A 26,496-nucleotide genomic window follows, 5' to 3' on the forward strand; every position below is an offset into this window, starting at 1 on the left:
GAGACCATGGGTGTATGCTGCAGCCACTAGGAGGCTGACACTAGGTAAAAAAAAAAAGCTTTTTCCTTCGGAATAAAGACTCTGTTGTATGCAATGTCCAACAGCATGCCCAGGAAAACTAGGCATTGGGCTGGGATCATAGAGGACTTCGCCCTGTTGATGAGCCAGCCCTGACGAGAAAGCGTATCTTGCAGCAGTCCAGATAGGATACAGCTTTGATGAGAAGATTTTCCAGGTAGAGGTTAACTAGAATCCCTTTGGGAGGTAAGAGGTGCCATGATCTTCGTGAAAACACTGTGGGGGGGTGTGGACATAAATTTGTAGGTAAATCCTGAACAGCGAAATGGGGGAATTATTGATGAGGTGCACAGATCTGGATGGGAAGGTAGGTGTCCTGGATGTCCACTGAACAGAGGAACATAGCGGGTTCCATGGAGGCCATCACTGAACGGAGGGACTCCAATCTGAAATGTCAAAGGCAATCTCACTTTTTCAGGAGTTTGAGGTCCAGGATAGGACAAACAGAACTGTCCTTCTTTGGAACCACAAAAAGGTTTAAACAGAAACCCGAAAAGTGGTCCGGAAGAAGAATGGGAATGATGATAACTGACTGAAGGAGGAGATGGCTTGAAAAAAAACGAACAAAAAAAAAATAGGAATCAGGAAGGGATTCCTTGAGGGATGGGACTAGAAAAAAAAAATGATAAAGTGGGAGAGATTAAATATTTTTTCCTAACCTTTGCTGAAGACCTCTCTGACCCAGGCATCATTGACTATAGAAAGCCACAAGTCCCAGACTAAAAGATGGCTGCCCACCCTAGGAGAGTTCCCAGGCGAGGACCACCCGTCATGCGGAAGAAAATCTATTTCATCTGGATCGGAAGGGCTTGTTTTGTCAACCTCATGGCCGCTAGAAACTGGCTGGCTTAAACGAGGGTCTCTTCCTCTTCTCCTGAGAAGGTATCCGATCCCGACGGTTGGATGTCCCGGAGGAAGGAGCGAAATTGTATTGTGCACTTCCTGCACGGAGGACACTTGGGTCTTGGCTGCAGATGAGAGATGCTCTTTCTGCCGGGAACATCGGTGATGATCTGATCCAGTCTGATTCTGAACAGGCAGGAGGCCCTGGAAGGGAAAGCTGGTGAGAAATTTGTTAGAGGCTGCATCTGCATTCCAAGCCTTGAGCCACAGGACTCTGTGTATGGCCACAATGTTGTTGGAAACCAGCGTCAATCAACCAGCAGCGTCTATAGATGCAGAAAGAAGATATTTTCCCACATGATCTGCGAGATCGTGTGGGAGGTTCATGGGATAGGGCACCTGAAAGGATACCCAGACGAAAGAGCTTCGCCCAGGCGGCGACCGATTTGTAGACCCAGGTGGAGGCGAAGGCAGGGCAGAGTGTGTCACCCGTGGCCTCAAATGCAGACTTGGCTAGAAATTTGATATGTCTGTCGGTAGGGTACTTGAGAGAAGTGCCATCAGGAAGAGGGAGAATCATGTTGGAGGGCCCACAACAGGGGACTCAGCCCAAGTTTTGAGTAGGTCGGAGGGAAAGGACTACAAAATATCCATGTCTCCTTTGAAACAGTATTTCCGGATGCTCCCACTCCTTGGAGAATATCTAGACAAACTCCTTATAGTTGGAGAAAACCTGCAAGGGTGTTTCTTGAAGGACACTGTCAGCTTCGTGGGCAATAGGACCTCTTTTTCAATATTGAGAGCCTGATCCACGGTTACTATGAGACTGTCTATCATGTCCTGAACCTTGGGAGCCTGGCGAGAATCGAGGTCCAAGTCTGACTCAGAGCAAAGGTCGGTCTCAATGATTGCCTAGGGATCAGGAGAGGAGGAACATGAGACGGAAAAAATTCTGGAGGATGTGGAAGGTGAGGGAGATCCAAAGGAGGAGCTGGAATTCACCCGTTTCTTGGATCTTATATGTGATCTGCCATGTTGGCGCAAATAGGTACATGGATCCGATCTTATCCGGGGAGCTCTTGGGAGTACCAGAGGCGACGGATGGTTTAGGCAGATGGACAAGGACCGCGACCAAGATCTGGGAAACCTTGGGTAGATCAGCTACAGACTGTAATAGAGGCAGCCCAGCAGGCGAACTGACCCAGGAGCGTGGAACTGCACCATGGATAGAGAAATACAATGCAACTCCTACATCGACTAAAAGAACGATGAGCCCCATGTTAAGGACAGAGCCATTTGATGGGGAAGGTGGGGTGTCTTAGTCAAGCCCAATCCTGTGTCTGATGACTGTCAGGAGCCCCCCACTGCCGGCGACCACATGGAAAACGAAAGTCCCTGGTCTGGATGCAGTCTCGACTCCTTCACAAAATGAATAATAGCCTTCAGGAGCCATGGGAGGAGACTCACTGTGAATCGGTCTGCTCTCCCCCCCCCCCCCCCCCCCCGAGCCGTCTCGTTATGGTCGAAGATCAAGCTGGGAACAGATGGCAAGGACTGTCCGTCTGGCTGCCCCGAAACACACTAGGGGGTAGGGTTCTGCCGCGTAGACCAGACAGGGTATGATGTGGATCAGACCACACTGTTCTCTAAGTCTATAAAGGTGGGAAGACAGAGTGAGCGGTTACACTCGGTTTCCCATAGTCACAAGCTGAATCTGAAAGAAAAAAAGGGAAAAGAATAATAAAAAACAACACAACCCTAAGGTAGAAACCCGTGACCCAGCCCCATGTCTGCCTCCTACTGACACAAAGCTAAAACTGGAAAGCTTTGTGCTAGTTGGTGCTTATACCCTGCTGAGGAGGAGCCAACTTTTTGCCTAGTGTCAGCCTCCTAAAGGCAGCTTCAAACATCCATGATCTACTGTGTCCCCAATGATGCGATAGAGAATTGAAGTTCATCACAATGAGCTGTTACTTTGAACCTAGTGAAATAATTGTAGTTATAGCAAATGACTGAAGTATATTAAAAAGGGATTGTAAGTTCTAAGAAGCAAAGTCTGCAGACACTTAATATAAATAAAGACTGCCAATTTGTGACACTGTCACGATTCCCCTGTATACCCCGTGTAAATCATTGGTCACATGCAATTTTCCTTCTTGCGGTCATGGGCCAAATAGACACGTGCTGCTCTCTTCTATTGAGAGAAGCCTAATGTGGCTAGTCAGCACGTAACTGCAAGTATGCAAATATCATACAGTTATGGCCAAATGTGTTGGCACTCTTGAAATTGTTCCAGAAAATTAAGTGTTTCTCACAGAAAAGTATTGCAATGACACAGGTTTATTTCCTTTCTGTGTATTGGAGCGCCACAAAAAAAACAGAAGAAAGAAAAAGCAAACTGGACATAATTTCACTCAAAACCCCCGAAATGGGCAGGACAAAATTGCTGACACTTTTCCAAAATTGTGGGTAAACATCGTTGTTTCAAACATGCAATGCTTGTTCAAACTTACCTGTGGCAAGTAATAGGTGTGGGTAATATGAAAAATCTCCTGAAACCAGATAAAAAGGGGAAAAGAAGACACACAATGCAAACAATTGAGTCGATGTGTGTCACACTAAGCATGGATAACAGAACTATCTGAGGACTTGAGAACCAAAATTGTTTAAAAATACTAATGATCTCAAGGTTACAAGTCCATCTCCAGAGATCTTGATGTTCCTTTGTTCATGGTGTGCAACATAATGAAGACGTTTACAACCCATGGCACTGCAGCTAATCTCCCTAGAAGTGGACAGCGCAGAAAAACTGATGAAAGGTTGCAACACAGGATGGTGGATAAGCAGCCTCAATCAAGATCAAAAGAAATTCATGATGTCGTGCAGGCTCAGGGTGCATCAGCGTCAGTGAAAACTATCTGTCCACATTTGAAACAAATTAAATGCTATGGCAGGAGACCCAGGAGGACCCCAATGCTGACTCAAGAGACATAAAAATCTACACTGCAGTTTGCCAAAATGTACGTAAACCAAAATCCTTCTGGGAAAGCATCTTGTGGACAGATGACACCAAAATAGAGCTGTTTGGTAAAGCACATCATTCTACTGTACTTTTTTACAGAAAATGTAATGAGGCCTTCAAAGAAAAGCGCATAGTACCTACAGTAAAATATATCAGCAGTTCAAAGATGTTTTCAGGGTTGTTTTGCGGTCTCTGGGTGCCTTGTCTATGTGAAAGGTATCTTGAAATCTGAAGATCACCAAAGGATTTTTGGTCTCAATGTAGTGCCTAATATCAGAGAGCAGGGTTTCTGTCCTAAGTCATGGGTCTTCCAGCAGGACTATTACCCCAAACTTATTTCAAGAAGCACCCAGGAATGGAAGGAAACAAAGCGCTGGGAAGTTCTGAAGTGACCAGCAATACGTCCTGATCTAAATCCCATTGAACACCTGTGGAGAAATGTTAAAATTGTTGTTGGTGGGGAAGGCACCCTTCAAATATGAGAGACCTGGAGCAGTTTGCTAAAGAAGAGTGGTCCAAAATTCCAGTAGAGATATGTAACCGGTATTGAACCAAATATTTAGATTAGGGTGCCAACAATTTTGTCAAGCCCATTTTTGGGGTTGTGTGTGAAGTTGTGTCCAATTTGCCTTTTGATTCGTGTTATTTCAATATGCAAAAAGGATGAGTATCACAAAACATGTGTGATTGCAATAATTTTCTGGAAGACATTTAATTTCCTGGAACATTGTCAAGGGTGCATATAAATGTGATCACGTGGGCACACAGGAAAAGATAGTGTGTCGCAGACTGGCAGAATTCGTCAGTCTTAAGGTACCGTCACACTCAGCAACTTTTGAACGATAACGATAGCGATCCGTGACGTTGCAGCGTCCTGGATAGCGATATCGTTGTGTTTGACACGCAGCAGCGATCAGGATCCTGCTGTGAGATCGCTGGTCGGAGCTAGAAGGCCAGAACTTTATTTCGTCGCTGGATCACCCGCTGACATCGCTGAATCGGCGTGTGTGACGCCGATTCAGCGATGTCTTCACTTGTAACCAGGGTAAACATCAGGTTACTAAGCGCAGGGCCGCGCTTGGTAACCCGATGTTTACCCTGGTTACCATTGTAAATGTAAAAAAAACCAAACACTACATACTTACATTCCGGTGTCTGTTGCGTCCCCTCGCCGTCAGCTTCCCACACTGTGTCAGCGCCGGCCGGCCGTAAAGCAGAGCACAGCGGTGACGTCACCGCTCTGCTTTACGGCCGGCACTTACACAGTGCAGGGAAGGTGACGGCGAGGGACGCGACAGGCACCGGAATGTAAGTATGTAGTGTTTGGTTTTTTTTACATTTACAATGGTAACCAGGGTAAACATCGGGTTACTAAGCGCGGCCCTGCGCTTAGTAACCCGATGTTTACCCTAGTTACTAGGGGACTTCGGCATCGTTGGTCGCTGGAGAGCTGTCTGTGTGACAGCTCTCCAGTGACCACACAACGACGAAAGAGCGACGCTGCAGCGATCGGCATCGTTGCCTATATCGCTGCAGCGTCGCTTAATGTGACGGTACCTTTACTCATGGAGACAGCAGAAGTTGTGATGTGTAGCTATCACATCAGCCTTGAACTAAATACAGGCACCACAGCCACATGGTATACTCATGTAGTTGAGCCCCTGGAGTCAAATTGTTTGTGTTACCACTATTTACTTTCACTAATGGAGGAGAAAACGAGCAATTTCTCAACTGCCCTCTATCTAATCCTGCCATTTTTTACTGAATCTGCATTGTAGAACAATTGTGATCTTATGCTCTCATGATCGTATGACAATATGTGGATTGTAACTAACAGTAGTTATATGATATTTCTATACATCTTACACTTTTATTTTTAGGAGTAAGTGATACAGCTCATCCTGCTTAAAAATTCTGGTTTTGTGGCTAAAAGTTCAAACATTTAACAAAATATGCTTTGATGCAAAATTGTATGAAGATGGTGTAATTTTTACAATGTGCCAGGTGACAATTTTAGAAAATGTACAGGCATAAGGATGTTATTTTTTTTGTTTTAATTTTTATCATTCTGGTTTTATTAGTGTACGTGAAAGTGCATTATCACTGACAGCTATAGAGTAATATCTGCATTGAAACATCATTGCACGAGTGCAAATCATATAGTGGCAATCTGCTCCACTTTTTTAATGGAAAAACTCCAGACTTGCATTTGAGTTGTTCACCTAGACAACAAAAGACAAAAATGTACTTGTCCAGCACTGCGCTAGGACCAGGACAGCAAAATCATAAAAAGGCCATGATGGTGATACATACAGGGAAAATAAATTTGACAACATATTACCATTTTGTACCAATATGGTAATAATGATAAATGGGACGATGCTTTGTTGTATTCGGCAAGGTTACCCACTTACTTAAAATAATATCCTGCAGGAGGCAGCTGAGAGGCCGGCTCATTGGCCACTGACCACATCACCACTGAAGGTCGGTTTTTATCTCTTTGTACAAGTTCCTCCATGACAACTAAATGATGTTGCAGAGACTTGTTTCCAAAACTTTCTCTAATAGTAACACAAAGAAAAACAAGGCACAGATCAAAGGAAATATTCACAGTACATGTATATCCAGTTATGCATAATAATACAATACTCCATTTGGCGGGTCCACCCCTTGACGCTTATATTTATACTATATGCATAGCTAATACTAACCGACAAGTACAAGTATTCAGAACTGTGGACACCACTGGAATGTGTGACCAAACAGTGGTCATGCCAACACTTCCAGCCTACATCAGATATTACAAAGCATTTTTGTACTTTAAAAGCTTTCACGTTAAGGCTCTAGAACCAATTGCGCTACGCATGTGATGGTAAGGGTGTGCAATAACTTTATGTGCAAAATAAATGAGAGATTGCTATAGATGGAAAGGAGGAAATGTTTTAAATGATTCCATGTGTCACATATTAAGAAATAATCACCAATCTTAAAGGGGTTGTCCACTACTACAAAAGTTAAATTTAACAGGCCCATGAAATAAAAAAATAAAATCTTATAGTTACCTCCTAGCCCGATATAATCCTCCGCACTCAGCATTGTGTCCCCCGCCAGTCTCCTGGCATCAAAATCCAATGGGGGCATCCCATCAGAACAGATTTCTGTTTGGACTAAATGTGCAGGCTTCAGACGATTATGTGACACCCCCTGCCTATGCTGATGCCAGGAGACTGACTGCAGACAAGTACTGAGTTCTGAGGAGTAGCGCCAGTATGCGAGGTAGGTATAGTTGTTTTTTGTATTTATGTCTTCCACCACCATTGTCCAATAAATGTTAAGATTCTACCCCACTTTAAAAGTTGTTTAAACTGCAGCCAATGTTAACATCTTGGTGTGCATCTGCATATGATCTACTACGCAGGGTTAGTGGTTGAAGCATTTTCCTATATACAGCAATGGGTCAATGCTGCACAGTTACTACTAGGTAGACAGTGCGCTGACCTCTGCAAAGCAGCTCCAAGTAGTGGTGCCGAGAGCTGTCTTCCTACTGATTTGATAGTAAAGGGAACCTGTCACCCCCAAAATCGAAGATGAGCTAAGCCCACCAGCATCAGGGGCTTATCTACAGCATTCTGGAATGCTGTAGATAAGCCCCCGATGTATCCTGAAAGATGAGAAAAAGAGGTTAGATTATACTCACCCAGGGGTGGTCCCGGTACGATGGGCGTCGCGGTCCGGGGCCTCCCATCTTCTTAGGATGATATCCTCTTCTTGTCTTCACGCTGCGGCTCCGGCGCAGGCGTACTTTGCCCTGTTGAGGGCAGAGCAAAGTACTGCACTGCGCAGGCGCCAGGAAAAGTCAGAGAGGCCCGGCGCCTCAACAGGGCAGAGAAAGTACGCCTGTGCCGGAGCCGCAGCGAGAAGACAAGAGGAGGACATCATCGTAAGAAGATGGGAGGCGCCGGACCGCAACGTTCATCGTACCGGGACCGCCCCTGGGTGAGTATAACCTAACCTCTTTTTCTCATCTTTCAGGATACATCGGGGGCTTATCTACAGCATTACAGAATGCTGTACATAAGCCCCTGATGCTGGTGGGCTTAGCTCATCTTCGATTTTGGGGGTGACCGGTTCCCTTTAATTAGCTATTAAGGAAAGTCCACCAATATTGTGATCTTAGAAACCCCTTCTAAAAAGTCCTGTGAAGAAAAGCTCATCTTAAGATCTTCTATTCTCTATAGTTTTTTTGCAAAAAAAAAAAGCAGACGATAAACAATTACAATAAGTGTTGCTTACGCCTGTCTTATGCCCACTCCTGGACATTCATCGATGACCACAATACCATATTTATCGCACAGGTCCATGATCTCTTCAGCATATGGGTAATGACTAGTCCGGAATGAGTTTGCTCCCAGCCACTTTAACAGGTTAAAATCCTTCACGATTGTAGACCAGTCCAGACCTTTCCCTCTAATCTTGAGAAGCAAATGATCAGTTGGTTTATAAATGCTATAATGTTTATTTAGAGTTAACACATTTATGTTAGAAACTAAAGAAAATGAATAATATAGTGTGTGTGAATATATATTTTATTGTACTATAAAGGGGGCTGTCCGATATCCATTTTTAAACCCTGACCATTTTTGTAGTTTGCTTTATTTGAAAATTCTCTATATGTCATGCTTCAGAGGGGTGATAGAAGCTGTGGAGAAGCAACAGCAGGCCACCCTCCTGGTGAAGCCCCAGTGAACGCTACGACTAGAACAAAACGTCACAGGAGATAAGAAAACACATATAGGGATTGGCTGTATAGGCATTTTTAACTAAAGAAAATGTCCAGAGTGGTTAGGGTTTAAATACAGATATTTATACAAGGCATCAGGGGCAACAGACCCTTTATTGCTCCTTCCATAAAAGGAAATTCAGAGTACTGAATAAATCGTGAAGGCATAGGTCTTATTCTCAAGTGTCCTATGTCTGTATTGCATTTGGGAGACACTTTGGGCAATAGGTAACTTGTAGTGATGAGCAAATATACTCGTTACTCGAGCCAGCAAAAGTACATGTGGGGGTTGCCTGGTTGCTAGGGAATCCCCACATGTACTTATGCTGGCTAACAGATGTAAATCATTCAGCTGCGGAAAAACAATCTCCGAGCACTAAAAAATACTTGAAGGACACCCGAGCGTGCTCGAGAAATCTCGAGTAACGAGTATATTCGCTCATCACTAGTAACTTGTTGACCAAATTTGCTCATGGGTTGCTTTAAATGAACCCTCTATGGACAAGGTCTATTTTTCAATGACGCACTCCAGAAGTCATATTGTTTTTATTGATGTATCCATATGAGGACTTGTTTTTTTGAATGACTTGTACTTGTCAGGGGAATTATTTTGAGGAATATGTAATTACTTAACTTTTAATATTTATTTATGGGGAGAAAAAACACAGTTATGCCATTGGTTCTTTTTCCGAGATTTACATTTTACTAATTCATGTGTTGGACAAACCCATTGGCATTCCATGAATGATGGTGAGGAGTGGCGAGTGTTCTGACGGGAGGATACACTTGCGCATTCACACTCCTCTGCTGTTGTCACTTCGACCATAGCATCTGAGAGGTTAAGCTGTTGGGATCGGTGTTCTTAGCAATCCACGCAGTTCCAGCAGGAGCTCAACTATGTATATCAGAACGGCTCCGATAACTAATCGCACTGATACAGAGGTTGTACCTGTGCAATTATGACGTATACAGTACTGTGCAAGCGTTTTAGGCAGGTATGGGAAAAAAAGAATGCTTTAAAAAAAAAAAAATGCTAAGTTTATTTTTAGCAAAGAAAAAATGCCAAGTGAATGAACAAAAGAGACATCTAAATCAAATCAATATTTGGTGTGAGCACCCTATGCCTTCAAATCAGCATCAATTCATAAATTCTTCTAGGTACAATTGCACAAAGTTTCTGAAGGGACTCAGCAGGGAGGTTGTTCCAAACATTATGGAGAACTAACCACAGATCTTTCTGTATCTTCATTTAATCCCACAGAGACTCAATGTTGATATCAGTGCTCTGCGGGGACACAATCTCTTCCAGAACTTCTTGTTCTTATCCACGCTCTTAATGACAATGGCTGCATGTTTTGGGGTCCTTGTCCTGCAGAATACATTTGGAGCCAATTAGATGGCTCTTTTTTAGTATTGCATGTCGGAAAAGCTTCTGCCCGTATTTCTCAGTATTGAGTACACCATTAATCCTGATCAAAACTCCAACTTCATTTGCTGAAATGCAGACCAACATTTGCAAGGAAGCTCCCTCATGCTTCACTATTGCCTGCTACCACTTATTATTGTAACACCCCCAGTTATCTGGAAAACAAACTGTCTTCTGCTACAGCCAAATATTTCACATTTCGACTGCTCAGTCCAGAGGACCTGCTGCCATTTTTCTGCATCCTGGTTCCTATATTTGTGTGCATATTTGATTACCTTGGCCTTGCTTCTATGTCAAAGGTATGGTTTTTGGCTGAAATACTTCCATGACGACTACTTTTGGCCAGAATTCTCTGAACAGTAGATGGGTGTAGCTGGGTCCCACCGTTCTTGCCAGTTCTGAATTGATGGCACTACTGAATATACTTTAATATTGAAGGGAGGTATGATGATATGTCTATGGCAGCCACTGTGTGCTTTTTCAAAAAAGCTTGACCAGCATATCCTGAAACCCCCCCGGTCTGCTTTGCAATATTTGCCTGGAAGAGACCTTGCCAATGCAGTATAACTACCTTGTGTCTTGTGGCTGTGCTCAGTTTTGCCATGGTGCCATGACCTGTGACACTGTGACTTTAAGTTGTCTTCCAGAAACTCACCTATGTAGCAGAGTTCGTCTGTTGTTCACCTAGTTTTACGCCTCCTATACAACTATTTGTTTCAGTTAATAACTGTGTTTAAACCTATATGAAAATGCTGATCAATATCACCCTTTTGATAAAAATGTGTTACTCATACATGGATTATAATCCTACAAATTTCCTGACTTTGTACAAGTGTAACTAGAATAACAGATGTTGTTTTGAAGGCAAAGAGTGGGCACACCAAATATTGATGTGATTCAGATTTCCCTTATCTATGCACTTTATAACACATCATGGGAGCTCAGTGAAGGACATTCAGGTCACGGGGCCAAAAATAGTTAAAAGAGATGGACGTGGAGGCAATTTCATTCATCAGATGTCCAGGGCAGAAACGAAATGCATTTTTGAGATGAACACTTTAGCACCATATGGTCTCAATAGCGAAGTGGAGCGGTTTGCTTTCAACCAATAAGACAATTGCATATGATCTGGCACTCTAAATAGGATGCACACATCGCACACCTTACCTGAAGAAGGAATCAGCGATTCCGAAACGCGTTGGAATTTGGTCTGGTGCGCGTTCCGTAGCCGGTCACGTGACTCATCACGTGGCAGTGATGTCACGCAAGGTCCTGCAGCTGCTCTGCACCTTGCCGGCTCTATTTTCCGGATAGAGCTTTCTGTGCCTGTGCACGGCACATTTTGTCTAGCTTTTTGCGGGGTACGCCTGTCACCGGCCAGGACGGCGACCCCCAAAGCATCGGCATCTGCCGCCCAGCTTTTTCATCATCTATCCCTATTGGCACTTGTCAGCATTCATATATTGGCACCTAACAGACATCACTAAAAGGACCTTTCATGACAAGGGGAAATACGACTGTGTACAGCATATAAGGACTGAGGTATGTCACATGAAAATTACACCTAATTAATATTTGGCCTACTCAATAAGGTGTCATGTTTCTATTTATATTTTTATACTGACATTTTAGCGCAAATATACATTTTATAACTTTAATAGTGTTAATTTTTGGATGAATAGGGTGGTTTTCATCACTATATTTGCTGCAAATTGATTCAGTTTTTAGGGCAGCGCCTCCTGGACATTTGTTTATTTTACAAATTTAACATAGTCGAGTACACTATTCCAATTAGTCAATGACTTTGCTTACTTACATCATAGTCTTCATGCTTGTTTACTCCATGGAAGTAGAAAGGTTTCCCATTGATGAGGAATTGCTGAGCGGACACTTGGATTGTTCTTATCCCAACAGGTAAAGTGTAGACATCCTCATACACACCACTTTGTGTATTCGCATTTATTTTCACCTAAAATTAACAATTTCTTTGAAATATCTTTTATAAAAAGAAATATGGCAACCTAAAATATCTATAATGCACACTTATGGGCTGAGAAGTGTTCAGAGGTAAGAGACAAAGCTATAGTTGCCATGAATATTATAGTGCTTTAAAGAGCATATATGCATTTTCTGAGGCACGCTTATGGCCCCAAACACATCAGCTATTCCTGCCAATATCGATGGGTTGGGCATTAACGCTAAGGTGTATGGGAACTCTGGACAATTTATTGTTGCGGGAAATATTGGTCTGGCATGTCAGAATTTAGACTGCCAATCCTTTTGTGCTCTCGGAGATAAGCCACCCCCAGAAATGTCTCCGAGAAAACAGGAATGCTCATCTACACAAGCGCTCCTGTGTATTGGTGAGACATCTGAACGCTGCTGGCAGCCATATCATGTGTATGCCGGGCTTTATTATACTCCTGAAAGCTTGGTATGTGACTAAGACATTTATAGCTTCCATAAGCAAATTGTCTCTTCAGAGAACTAGTAGTAGTCCTAGTGTTAAGTCTCCTCACCTCGACATGCTTATCATGTCACTCTCCGCAGGGAGTAACGATACTTCTTGGATTCTGGTCAGACGCCTCTCAATCAGCCAAACCCGATCTCCACTTTGCACTGACGAGGGGCAGTACCCCAAAACACAGTGTCTGCAAATTGAGATTCTGGTTTGGCTATTATCATGTGACAAGGCTCGTTAAAGAGTCGACATTGACTGTTAGGATTGCTACTTCCAATAGGTGGCACTAGAGTTCTAGTCCTCTTCCTCTCTGAAGAGACAATTTGCATATTTCCCAGAGGAGCATTGTGGCTTTACGTCTCCTCAACGATACGCTTATCATGTCACTCTCCGCAAGGAGAAACGATACTTCTTGGATAGCTTCCATAAAAAATACTGGAAAATAGTGTAGTATGCTGCCCTCTATTGTCTGGGACAAGTATGGCCATCATAAGGTCTCGTGGCCGTGCGTCATAAGAGGATTCTAGTACTGACATTATTTTCATAGCCCGGCTCCTATGACCCAGCACAAAAAAAAAAAAAAGTCTAAAACAGTGGAGTGTTGTAGAGCTCACCGATACGTAGCGTTCCCAATACTGGACAATGCCTGAAGAAAATATAAATTTGTAGGGGTCTACCTTACCTCAAGCGAATAGAGATATCCAGGGTTTTCATCCATTAAATACGGCCACCAGAAATTTGCATTGGCCACTTTCAGCTCTCCTATAGCCCCCTGCGCCGAGGCTACAACTTGATCAAATTTACATCGCAAGGTAACAGCTACCGAGTAATATTCTGAGCCAACTACAGATACTTGATACCTTACAAATCCTGTCAAAAAAAAAACAAACATGTAATGATTGACTAGAGGTGTTCTGAGTAGTAAAACTCTACTGGGACCAAACGTCCATAAACTATTCATGACCAGGTGATTTTTCATTTCTGCAATTCCGTTTTTTAAGTGGTGAAAACATTTTTTGGAAATTTGGGCCCTTTGCTTGTGTAGCCATTTTCCAAGACCCAGAACGCTTTCAATTTTCAGGATATATGTCAGTATGATAGTTTATTTTTTGCGCCCCAAGCTGATGTTTGTACGGATAAAATTTTGGGGTAGATATGAAGTTTTGATCACCTGTTATTGCAATGTTGCATTGGCCCCCCCAAAAAAAACACGTAATTCTGGCATTTTCTTTTTCGTAGGGGGGTGAACTTGTGTTTTGAGTTTCTTTTTTCTTCAGATTTTTAAAAACATTTTGTTTTATTACTTTAACTAGTCTCTTAGGCTACTTTCACACTAGCGTCAGACTCGGCCAGTCGCAGTGCGTCGGGCCGAGGTTCCGACGCCAGCAGTGAAACGGAGGCACAACAGAGGCAGCGGATGCATTTTTCCTGCGCATCCGCTGCCCCATTGTAAGGTGCGGGGAGGTGGGGGCGGAGTTCCGGCCGCACATGCGCGGTCGGAAAAAGCGGTCCGTCGGCAGCAAAAAACGTTACATGTAACTTTTCTTTGCTCCTGGGGGTCCGCCACAACATGGCGCAACCGTCGCACGACGGTTGCGACGTTCGTCAATGCGTCGCTAATGTTAATCTATGGGGCAAAAGCGCATCCTGCAAACAATTTTCCAGGATGCGTTTTATCCCATAAATGACGCATTGCGACGTATTGCAAAAAACGCTAGTGTGAAAGTAGCCTTAGGGGACTTGAAGCTGCGATCGTCTGTATCAGTGTCCATATGCAGCGTGGTCAGCATGTAGATGTCTCTTCAGTCATTCCACTTCCACTGCAAAAAGTTGGTCACCTGCAAGTGAGAATGACACCCCTTTTTCCAAACGGCCGAACACCAACTGTGATGGAAAACCTACTTGTTTTGTTTATGACTGTCCCACAGGCCCTTGTATTTGCTGCATGGAGTGATTTTTAGAATTATGGGGAGATAATCGTGTCATAGTTTTCAGTATACATGCGATACCCTTGATGCAGAAATGACATTACTAGTTCCCAGACAATTTTACCCAGGATGCCAACTGTCTGGGAGCAGTTTGGAGGGTTTATTTGGAGGTCTTTACCTTCGTAAATTAGAAAGGTGGAGGTGTACTTCTCTGTGTGCTCGCACATTTTATAGAATATGACACTATATTTGACATGCTTGGAGTGAATGAATTGTCAGAAGGAAGATCATAAGCGAGGGAAAAGGAATGGTCGGGCTACCACAACGATGGGGCGACTGCGGAACTTGGCCCTGCCTGTGATATTTCAGCAGTGATGACTGACTCCATTTATCATCAGGCTGTGGGATCTCATGGAGGAAGAGAAGTCGTCACTGGCTGAAGACAGTTCTGCTTCAGAGGCAGATTCTGTCTCACTCCCGGAACAATTCTAATATTAGTCATTTTGTTTTTATTCTAGACATATAAACTTTTTGAGATTCTTGATTGGATTTTATCATTTTATCCTAAGTCACATTTCAAGGCCCATTATAGTGACCTGTAAGATTGCTTTCTCCAGCAGGTGGCGCTATGGAGTTCCTGTCCTCTGCTTCTCGTGTGTGTGTGTGTGTGTGTGTACATCTAATATATAATTGCCTAGAATACTACTTCCTGCAATTTGTGCCAACTTCCGTGGCTTTGTCCGGAGCTAATGTCCGGAGCTAATGTCCGGGGCTAATGTCCGGAGCTAATGTGCGGCGCTAATGTCCGGAGCTAATGTCCGGAGCTAAGTGACGTCAACAGTATCCAGTGTCTGATTGGTTGCCGCCTGCTGCGAGCGACCAATCAGAAACGTGCCGTACTGTGACACACTCCGCCCGCCATTTTGGTGTGATTTTTGAATTTTTACCTCACAGCAAGTTTCTACTGCGTGGAGGCGGGCCCAGTGACGTTGCTCTTCAAGCTCCTGCCGAATTTCGTCAAAAAAATGATAATACCATTTACCAAAACTATATGAATTTAGTTGTGAAGTGGTTCAGTGACATTTTCACACCAATTTTGAACTTTTGTTTGGTGTTTTCTCCATATACTGCCTATTATTTTTGTTCTTTCTTACTATTATTTATTAATTGTATTATTCTTACATTTGAATAAATAAAGTATATATGGATTCTAGACTCCCGATTCTTTAGAATCGGGCTGCCATCTAGTTGTATATATCTATTTTTACATACACATATGCACGCACTTCTCAAGAGAATACTTAAACAGCACAATGTAACTCCAAGTCAATCACACTGTGAGATCAACCTGCCTAGTTATGAAGAAAAACTGTGAATCAATTTCTCCTGCTGTTATGCAAATGGGACAACAGGTAGAAATTATAGGCCATTAGCAAGACAACCCCTATAAAAGGAGTGTTCTTGCAGGTGGCAAGTAGAGACCACAGACCACTTCTCTGTTCTCATCCTTTTTGGCTGTTTTGGTCACTTTTGCATTTTGCTCTCACCCCTAGAGGTACGCACAGTAGAATGAGGCAGTGTCTACAACCCACAGAGGTTGCTCAGGTAGTGCAAAACTCTTCCAACATAGCACATCAATGCGATCTGTGGCCAGAAAGGTAGCTGTGTATGTCATCAGTGTCCAGAGCATGGAGCAGAAACCAGTAGATGGGCCAGTAAACCAGGAAACGTCGAGGGGGCCGTACAAGGGCAACAATCCAGCAGCAGGATTGGTAGCTCCTTTTGTGCAAGGAGGAACAGGAGAAGCCGTGCCAGGGCCCTGCAAAATGGCTTCCAGAAGGCCACTATCATCCATATGTCAGCTCAAATTATGGTGGTATGAGGGCCAGATGTCCACATGTGGGTGTTGTGCTTACAGCCCAACACCGTGCAGGGCGATTGGCATTTGCTAGAGAACACCAATATTGGCAGATTTGACATTGGTGCCCTATGCCCTTCACGGATGAGAGCAGATCACACTGAGCACATGTGACAGACATGACAGTCTTGAGACACCATGGAGAACGTTCTGCTGCCTGCAACATCCTCCAGCATGACCGGTTTGGCAGTAGGTCAGTAATGGTGTGGGGAGGCATTTCCTTGGAAATCAGCACAGCCCTCCATGTGCTACCAAAGAGGTACTCTGACTGCCACTAGGCACTGGGATGAGATCCTCAGACCCATTGTGAGACCATATGAAGGTTCAATGGGCCGTGGGTTCCTTCCGATGATGACAATGCTAGGCCTCATATGGCTGAAGTGTGTCAGCAGTTCCTGCATGATGAAGGCATTGATGCTATGGACTGGACTGCCTGTTCCTCAGACCTGAATCCAATTGAGCACATCTGGGACATAATGTCTCGTTCCATCCACCAACGTTACCACAAACTGTCCAGGAGTTGACTAATGCTTTAATCCAGGTTTGGGAGGAGATCCCTCAGGAGACCATCTGTCGCCTCATTAGTAGCATGCCCAAGCATTGTTGGGAGGTCATACAGGCCACAAAAACTACTGACCATCATTTCATTGGCTTGAGGCACTTCCACTGAAGCGGGATCAGTCTATAATTTGATTTTCCACTTTGATTTTGAGTAGCATTCCAAATCCAGACCTCCATAGGATATTAATAAGGCCATGTGCACACGTTCAGGTTTTTTCGCGCTAAAAACTCATTAAAAACTCATTAAAAACGCATACATTATGCATTCTATCATTTAGAATGCATTCTGCATGTTTTGTTCACATGGATGCGTTTTTTTCCGCGAAAAAAACGCATCGCGGTAAAAAAAAAATGAGCATGTTCATTATTTTTGCGGATTTTCTGCGTTTTTCCCGCAATTCTATGCATTTGGGAAAAAACGCACAAAAAACGCATCAAAATCGCGGTAAAATCGCAGTAAAAACGCATGCGGATTTCTGGCAGAAATGTCCGTTTTCTGTCAGGAAAATTTCTGCAAGAAATCCTGACGTGTGCACATACCCTTATGATTTACATTGAACATTTTTATGTTTTATTGTTCTCAACGCGTTCCACTATGTACTGAATAAAGATTTGCAACTGGAATATTTCATTCAGTGAAATAAAATGTAAAAAAGGGAATCCTATTAGGGGATGACACGAGGGTTGTGGGCGAGATCAGGGATCAGAATAGAAGATTGGGGAAGGATTTATTCAAATTGATCTTGAACTTTGATTTTTCTTTCAAAGACAGGACTGCACTTTGTGCATCTCTCTAACTCTCGCAGACCAACTATAGGGGGAGAAGAGAGGCAAAGCCCAAGTGCTGTCATATTTTGAAAACATTTTGGGGTTTGATCGCTGTGATAAGATCTATCACAGTGATTAAACATCAGGAACCAATCTAATTGGCTCATGATGGTGCCAGCTGACAGATCAAACGGGAGCACAGTGCATATGCCCGCCATTTTGCTTTGGGAAGAAGAGGAGGGGGGATGGGGGCTGGAGATACCGTGGGGGACTTGATGACACCATTTCTCACTTCTGTGACATAATAGATCATATCAGAGGAGAAAGTTTTTGTTTGTTTTTTTTTTTTTTAGTGGATTTAAACATTTTTTTACATGAAGGCCATATGGGAAATAACGTGATTGGGGACTGTAAAAAAACAGCCCCGACTGCGTTCTCCAGTGCCTCAGCTACCCCCAGCAGTAGAAAACACATCGAATTTACAACTCTGGAGGCGCTATTACTTTATTTCTCACAGCCGTTTTAAAACAGCTATGAGGGAATAGGGCCCCTTAATGAACGCAGTTTTAATTAGTATCAGTAGTCGTTATGGGGTTAGGACCATGCAACTGGATGACATAAGAATTCTTACCTGTTTTATCCCATCTGTCAGTAATAACGGTGATGTCATCAATGTACACCGACGGAGTTGTGTAAAGAACCACAGGGCGATGTATTCCGGCATAATTAAAGAAATCAAACTCTGTATTTTGAACAAAATATCCTTTAGGATATCTATGACGAAAAATAAGACCATGGTGTGAGTTATGTATTTTACATCTTCGATCAGACAATGGTACAAATTCAAATAGCTTATCTACCCACTGATCTAGATACAGAATAGGTCATGAATTGTACAAGAAAAATAGCCAATGGCTACTATGAATGAAACAATGAAATACAATAAAAAAAACTAAAAAGGCACTTGTAACACTTTTCCACCACATTTAAAGGGGCTTTCAGAGATCTCCCCCCTAAAAAAACAAAAAAAAACATCTATTGAATTTCTTGCTGCTAACATGTTCCTACATGGTTTTTGTTTCCCTGACTACAGTGATGATGTGCCATTTAACCATGTGCGTGCTGCAACCAATCACTGGCCTTAACATTCTCATGCTGTACATTGTGATTTGCAGTAGCGGTGGTATTGGTAGTCAGGATTTCATTTATGCACACAGGTAAGCCAAAAAGTAGTTTAATGTTATAACATTAAACATACAGTGGGGCAAAAAAGTATTTAGTCAGTCAGCAATAGCGCAAGTTCCACCACTTAAAAAGATGAGAGGCGTCTGTAATTTACATCATAGGTAGACCTCAACTATGGGAGACAAACTGAGAAAAAAAAATCCAGAAAATCACATTGTCTGTTTTTTTAACATTTTATTTGCATATTATGGTGGAAAATAAGTATTTGGTCAGAAATAAAATTTAATCTCAATACTTTGTAATATATCCTTTGTTGGCAATGACAGAGGTCAAACGTTTTCTGTAAGTCTTCACAAGGTTGCCACACACTGTTGTTGGTATGTTGGCCCATTCCTCCATGCAGATCTCCTCTAGAGCAGTGATGTTTTTGGCTTTTCGCTTGGCAACACGGACTTTCAACTCCCTCCAAAGGTTTTCTATAGGGTTGAGATCTGGAGACTGGCTAGGCCACTCCAGGACCTTGAAATGCTTCTTACGAAGCCACTCCTTCGTTGCCCTGGCGGTGTGCTTTGGATCATTGTCATGTTGAAAGACCCAGCCACGTTTCATCTTCAATGCCCTTGCTGATGGAAGGAGGTTTGCACTCAAAATCTCACGATACATGGCCCCATTCATTCTTACATGTACCCGGATCATTCGTCCTGGCCCCTTTGCAGAGAAACAGCCCCAAAGCATGATGTTTCCACCACCATGCTTTACAGTAGGTATGGTGTTTGATGGATGCAACTCGGTATTCTTTTTCCTCCAAACATGACAAGTTGTGTTTCTACCAAACAGTTCCAGTTTGGTTTCATCAAACCATAGGACATTCTCCCAAAACTCCTCTGGATCATCCAAATGCTCTCTAGCAAACTTCAGACGGGCCCGGACATGTACTGGCTTAAGCAGTGGGACACGTCTGGCACTGCAGGATCTGAGTCCATGGTGGCGTAGTGTGTTACTTATGGTAGGCCTTGTTACATTGGTCCCAGCTCTCTGCAGTTCATTCACTAGGTCCCCCCGTGTGGTTCTGGGATTTTTGCTCACCGTTCTTGTGATCATTCTGACCCCACGGGGTGGGATTTTGCGTGGAGCCCCAGATCGAGGGAGATTATCAGTGGTCTTGTATGTCTTCCATTTTCTAATTATTGCTCCCACTGTTGATTTCTTCACTCCAAGCTGGTTGGCTATTGCAGATTCAGTCTTCCCAGCCTGGTGCAGGGCTACAATTTTGTTTCTGGTGTCCTTTGACAGCTCTTTGGTCTTCACCATAGTGGAGTTTGGAGTCAGACTGTTTGAGGGTGTGCACAGGTGTCTTTTTATACTGATAACAAGTTTAAACAGGTGCCATTACTACAGGTAATGAGTGGAGGAAAGAGGAGACTCTTAAAGAAGAAGTTACAGGTCTGTGAGAGCCAGAAATCTTGATTGTTTGTTTCTGACCAAATACTTATTTTCCACCATAATATGCAAATAAATTGTTAAAAAAAACCAGACTGTGATTTTCTGGATTTTTTTTTCTCATTTTGTCTCCCATAGTTGAGGTCTACCTATGATGTAAATTACAGACGCCTCTCATCTTTTTAAGTGGTGGAACTTGCACTATTGCTGACTGACTAAATACTTTTTTGCCCCACTGTATATATCCTGCATCCCACTGCTAGAAGTTCAGCGCACCTGGGCTCTACAGACCCTTTAAAAGGGATACGCAGTACTAGGACAATCCATTCTCAATGTGAATGTTTGCCCTAGTTACAAGAAAAGCTTATTCTCCCCTCTCTTGCCCTGCGTCCAATCAGAGCTGGCGCCTCTGTCCCCACCTATGGATGAATCAGTAATCAAGAGGAGGTGAGAGATGTCGATGGCCCCACATAGTACTCCACACAGTATGATGGGCCCCATATAGTCCTGCACACAGTATAAACATCTGCTGTCCTAGCTAAAGGATCTTTAAAGGGGTTGTCTACTACTAGGACAACCCGTTCTTTATCTAAATGTTTGACCCCAATAAAATTAAAAAATAGCATATACTCACCTCCGGTGGCGTTCCAGCGGTGTTGGCACTCGTAGTCTCGGAGCTCTTGTCCCGGTGTTGTGACACCTGAGCCTGGTGCCCAATCAGTGCTGGTGTCCCTGTCCCCGCCTTCGTATGAACTGAACATGAAGAGGAAAGCGCTGGGCGGGAGGAGAGTGTAAGTTTTTTATTTCATCAGGGCCAAGCGTGGGGTATGAGAAGGACTTGTCCAAGTGGTGGACAACTTCTTATTCTCTTGTCCTCAAAAGGCAATGTAGATCTTTTAGATGCCTTGGCCACTGACACATTTTAGGTGTGTTAGCCCATATGGCTGCGGCATCTTCAAAGAAACTTCTTCTGGATACATCCCCGGATAATGAGGGCAGGGAACCTTTCTTCTCATTTATTTTTATAATTCGATCTTTTCTAATGAAGGCCTGGATTTTCTCATTTACGGGAAAGGTTTGCCACTTTTTTTTAGCTCCATGCCCCCTCTTCACCTCCGCCCTAAAAAGCTACCTTAACTTCATGGCAAGATTAGAAGACTCTTCGCATACTGTCTTTTCAACACAAGCACTGCAGAGTCTCTTCTGCCACGAGATGGGCAAGCCTTCTCAGCAAAGAGAACTCTTTATGTTTAAGCATTTCCTAGGTCTCTCCCAACAAGCAAAAAGAGAAAGGACCTATTATAAAAAGGCGAACTTTCACAAAAGTCACTCACCACTCTACCAAAGGCTACCAAGGATACAAGATATTGAAGCAGAATCATATCACCAGAACAATCTGCTCTGGAAGTTGTGGATCCAATCCAATCCGCTCTATTAGTGCTGTTGCTCTGATGGCTCGTCTCAGCGTCATTTTTGGTGGCTTCTTCATAACCAGTGCGATTGCCGCTGCTACGACATAAATTCTGCTGCTGCTCCATTGTCAAACTGGAGGTAAAGAGGGAGCCAAACATGCTCTTCTGGCATTCTCAACCGCAATTTAATGTGAGAAGTGAACGATCAAGTCCGGGTTGGAAGTCATCTGGCCGCACGTCTTGCAGCACACCCCATGCATACGCACACTCGACTCATGGAAATGCAGTCGCCACCCACGCCCACATGCCAACTAGAGCCCCCAATGGGACGCAGCAGGCACACAGCCTCTCTTTCAGGCGACCGGCCCACGCCTGGGTAAGTGCCTTCTCTTCTATTTTTGTTCAGCAACCAGACACTCCAGATGTAGGTTACCCCTCAAGGACAAAAAAACAAAACTGATGCTGGGGATCAAACAAAAATTGCTGTGATCACCCTCTGCCTTCAACAGCATTACTTCTTCTAGGTACACTTGCACACCTTGGTCAGAAGGTTGTTGCAAACATCCTAGGGAACTACCCACAGATCTTCTTATGGCTATATCATCACTTCTATGTCTCCTTGTTCCTCTTTACGCTGAAGATATTTCTAAATTACACTGGCTATATCTTTGTGGTTGCTGTCCTGCTGCAGAATAAATTTTAAGTTAGACAACTCCTTGATGGTATTGCATGATGGATAAATATTTGCCTGTATTTGTCAGCTTTGAGGACACCAAAAAAGGGGCAACGTAGTGGACGGCAAATGAAACAACAGACTCAACAGATGTAAGATACATCATGATTACTTCCCTTCCGAAGTGAAGTACGGTGGAGGGTCCTTGCAAGCTTGGGGCAATCTTTCAAAAAAGGAAGTTGAGGATTTGATAAAAATTAAAGAGAACCTCTCATGTGAAAAAAACACACACCAGAAATCTGCAGGTTAAATATAGTGTTCTGAACCTGCCCAGAGCCAGCACTTTGTGCCCCGCTGCTGGGAGGAAATGAACTTCTGCCTCCCTCTCGATAGTGTTGGGGTTTAATTCATGGGGTGGTGCCAACGTGACTCTCTGCGTGTACAGAGCAGCGGCTGTAACTGTGCCCCCGGAACTGACTGGCAGCAGACTCTAATGCTGAGCGAGTCGTCAGTCAGTGACAGGGGAGGGAGTGTGGTTACAGCGGCCGCTCTCTATACACAGAGTGTTGACTGCTGCTGTGGGAAAAAAAGTTACATTTCTTCCCAGCAGAAGACTCAATGTGCTGGTACTGGGCAGGTCCCGAAAGCCATTAACCTGCAGATTAACCCCATATGTGCAGGTTAATAGCATTTTGTGATGTGACAGGTACTCTTTAACAGGGTCCTTAATGCTGATCAATATATGCAAATACTTATCCATCTTGTAATACCATAAAGGAGGCATCTTACATATATAGTTACATAGTTATTAAGGTTGAAGGAAGACTTTAAGTCCATCTAGTTCAATCCATAGCCTAACCTAACATGCCCTAACATGTTGATCCAGAGGAAGGCAAAAAAAAACCATGTGGCAAAGAGTAAGCTCCACATTGGGGAAAAAAAATTCCTTCCCGACTCCACATACAGCAATCAGACTAGTTCCCTGGATCAACACCCTATCAAGGAATCTGGTATATATAACCTGTAACATTATACTTTTCCAGAAAGGCATCCAGTCCCCTCTTAAATTTAAGTAACGAATCACTCATTACAACATCATACGGCAGAGAGTTCCATAGTATCACTGCTCTTACAGTAAAGAACCCACGTCTGTTATTATGCCTAAACCTTTTTTCCTCCAGACGTAGAGGATGCCCCCTTGTCCCTGTCTCAGATCTATGATTAAAAAGATCATCAGAAAGGTCTTTGTACTGTCCCCTCATATATTTATACATTAAAAAAAGATCACCCCTTAGTCTTCGTTTTTCCAAACTAAATAGCCCCAAGTGTAATAACCTATCTTGGTATTGCAGACCCCCCAGTCCTCTAATAACCTTGGTCGCTCTTCTCTGCACCCGCTCTAGTTCAGCTATGTCTTTCTTATACACCGGAGACCAGAACTGTGCACAGTATTCTAAGTGTGGTTGAACTAGTGACTTGTATAGAGGTAAAATTATGTTCTTCTCATGTGCATCTATGCCTCTTTTAATGCATCCCATTATTTTATTTGCCTTAGTAGTAGCTGCCTGACACTGGCCACTAAATATGAGTTTGTCATCCACCCATACACCCAGGTCGTTTTCATTGACGGTTTTGCCCAGAGTTTTAGAATTAAGCACATAGTTATACATCTTATTACTTCTACTCAAGTGCATGACCTTACATTTATCCCCATTAAAGCTCATTTGCCATTTATCAGCCCAAGCTTCTAGTTTACATAAATCATCCTGTAATATAAAATTGTCCTCCCCTGTATTGATTACCCTGCAGAGTTTAGTGTCATCTGCAAATATTGAAATTCTACTCTGAATGCCCCCTACAAGGTAATTAATAAATATGTTAACAAGAAGAGGGCCCAATACTGACCCCTGTGGTACCCCACTGCTAACCGCGACCCAGTCCGAGTGTGCTCCATTAATAACCACCCTTTGTTTCCTATCCCTGAGCCAGCTCTCAACCCACTTACACATATTTTCCCCTATCCCCATTATTTTCATTTTATGTATCAACCTTTTGTGTGGCACCGTATCAAAAGCTTTTGAAAAATCCATATACACTACATCTACTGGGTTCCCTTGGTCCAGTCCGGAACTTATCTCTTCATAGAAGCTGATCAAATTAGTCTGACATGAACGATCCCTAGTAAACCCGTGCTGATACTGGGTCATGAGGTTATTCCTCTTCAGATACTCCAGCATAGCATCCCTTCGAATGCCCTCCAGGATTTTACCCACAGTAGAGGTTAAGCTTACTGGCCTATAATTTCCAAGTTCAGTTTTTGTCCCCTTTTTGAATATTGGCACCACATTTGCTATACGCCAGTCCTGTGGCACAGACCCTGTTATTATGGACTCTTTGAAGATTAAAAATAATGGTCTACCAATGACTGTACTTAACCCCTTCATGACCCAGCCTATTTTGACCTTAATGACCTTGCCGTTTTTTGCAATTCTGACCAGTGTCCCTTTATGAGGCAATAACTCAGGAACGCTTCAACGGATCCTAGCGGTTCTGAGATTGTTTTTTCGTGACATATTGGGCTTCATGTTAGTGGTAAAATTAGGTCAATAAATTCTGCGTTTATTTGTGATAAAAACGGAAATTTGGCGAAAATTTTGAAAATTTCGCAATTTTCACATTTTGAATTTTTATTCTGTTAAACCAGAGAGTTATGTGACACAAAATAGTAAATAACATTTCCCACATGTAAACTTCACATCAGCACAATATTGGAAACAACATTTTTTTTGCTAGGAAGTTATAAGGGTTAAAATTTGACCAGCGATTTCTCATTTTTACAACGAAATTTACAAAACCATTTTTTTTAGGGACCACCTCACATTTGAAGTCAGTTTGAGGGGTCTATATGGATGAAAATACCCAAAAGTGACACCATTCTAAAAACTGCACCCCTCAAGGTGCACAAAACCACATTCAAGAAGTTTATTAACCCTTCAGGTGCTTCACAGCAGCAGAAGCAACATGGAAGGAAAAAATGAACATTTAACTTTTTTGTCACAAAAATGATCTTTTAGCAACACTTTTTTTTATTTTCCCAATGGTAAAAGGAGAAACTGAACCACGAAAGTTGTTGTTCAATTTGTCCTGAGTATGTGGATACCTGATATCTGGGGGTAAACCACTGTTTGGGCGCACGGCAGGGCTTGGAAGGGAAGGAGCGCCATTTGACTTTTTGAATGAAAAATTGGCTCCACTCTTTAGCGGACACCATGTCACGTTTGGAGAGCCCCCGTGTGCCTAAACATTGGAGCTCCCCCACAAGAGACCCCATTTTGGAAACTAGACGCCCCAAGGAACTTATCTAGATGCATATTGAGCACTTTAAACCCCCAGGTGCTTCACAAATTAATCCGTAAAAATGAAAAAGCACAAAAAATTTATTTTCGCCTCAATTTTTTCATTTTCACATGGGCAATAGGATAAAATGGATCCTAAAATTTGTTGGGCAATTTCTCCCGAGTACGCCGATACCTCATATGTGGGGGTAAACCACTGTTTTGGCACACGGCAGGGCTCGGAAGGGAAGGCGCGCCATTTGACTTTTTGAATGGAAAATTAGCTCCAATTGTTAGCAGACACCATGTCGCGTTTGGAGAGCCCCTGTATGCCTAAACATTGGAGCTCCCCGACAAGTGACCCCATTTTGGAAACTAGACCTCCAAAGGAACTAATCTAGATGTGTGGTGAGGACTTTGAACCCCCAAGTGCTTCACAGAAGTTTATAACGCAGAGCCATGAAAATAAAAAAAAAAATTTCTTTTCTCAAAAATGATTTTTTTAGCCTGCAATTTTTTATTTTCCCACGGGTAACAGGAGAAATTTGACCCCAATATTTGTTGTCCAGTTTCTCCTAAATACGGTGATACCCCATATGTGGGAGTAAACTACTGTTTGGGCACATGCCGGGGCTCGGAAGTGAAGTAGTGACGTTTTGAAACGCA

The 26,496-nt window shown here is 43.1% G+C and overlaps 1 protein-coding gene across 2 annotated transcripts in view; it reads right to left on the bottom strand.

Annotated features, from left to right (window-relative positions):
- The window catches only part of GUSB (glucuronidase beta), a 92,396-nt gene that overhangs the window by 35,229 nt on the left and 30,671 nt on the right, over positions 1–26,496 (bottom strand). For both annotated transcript variants that reach the window (XM_069757374.1, XM_069757373.1), the window contains exons 4-8: positions 18,417–18,559; positions 13,293–13,480; positions 11,966–12,118; positions 8,237–8,415; positions 6,358–6,504 (exon numbers count right to left, since the gene is read on the bottom strand). In XM_069757374.1, the coding sequence (XP_069613475.1) occupies positions 6,358–6,504; positions 8,237–8,415; positions 11,966–12,118; positions 13,293–13,480; positions 18,417–18,559 (810 nt within the window). The remainder of the gene's footprint in view (positions 1–6,357; positions 6,505–8,236; positions 8,416–11,965; positions 12,119–13,292; positions 13,481–18,416; positions 18,560–26,496) is intronic.

This window comes from Ranitomeya imitator, chromosome 3 (genome assembly GCF_032444005.1).
Source record: "Ranitomeya imitator isolate aRanImi1 chromosome 3, aRanImi1.pri, whole genome shotgun sequence".
In the NCBI taxonomy this organism is placed as follows: Eukaryota; Metazoa; Chordata; class Amphibia; order Anura; family Dendrobatidae; genus Ranitomeya; species Ranitomeya imitator.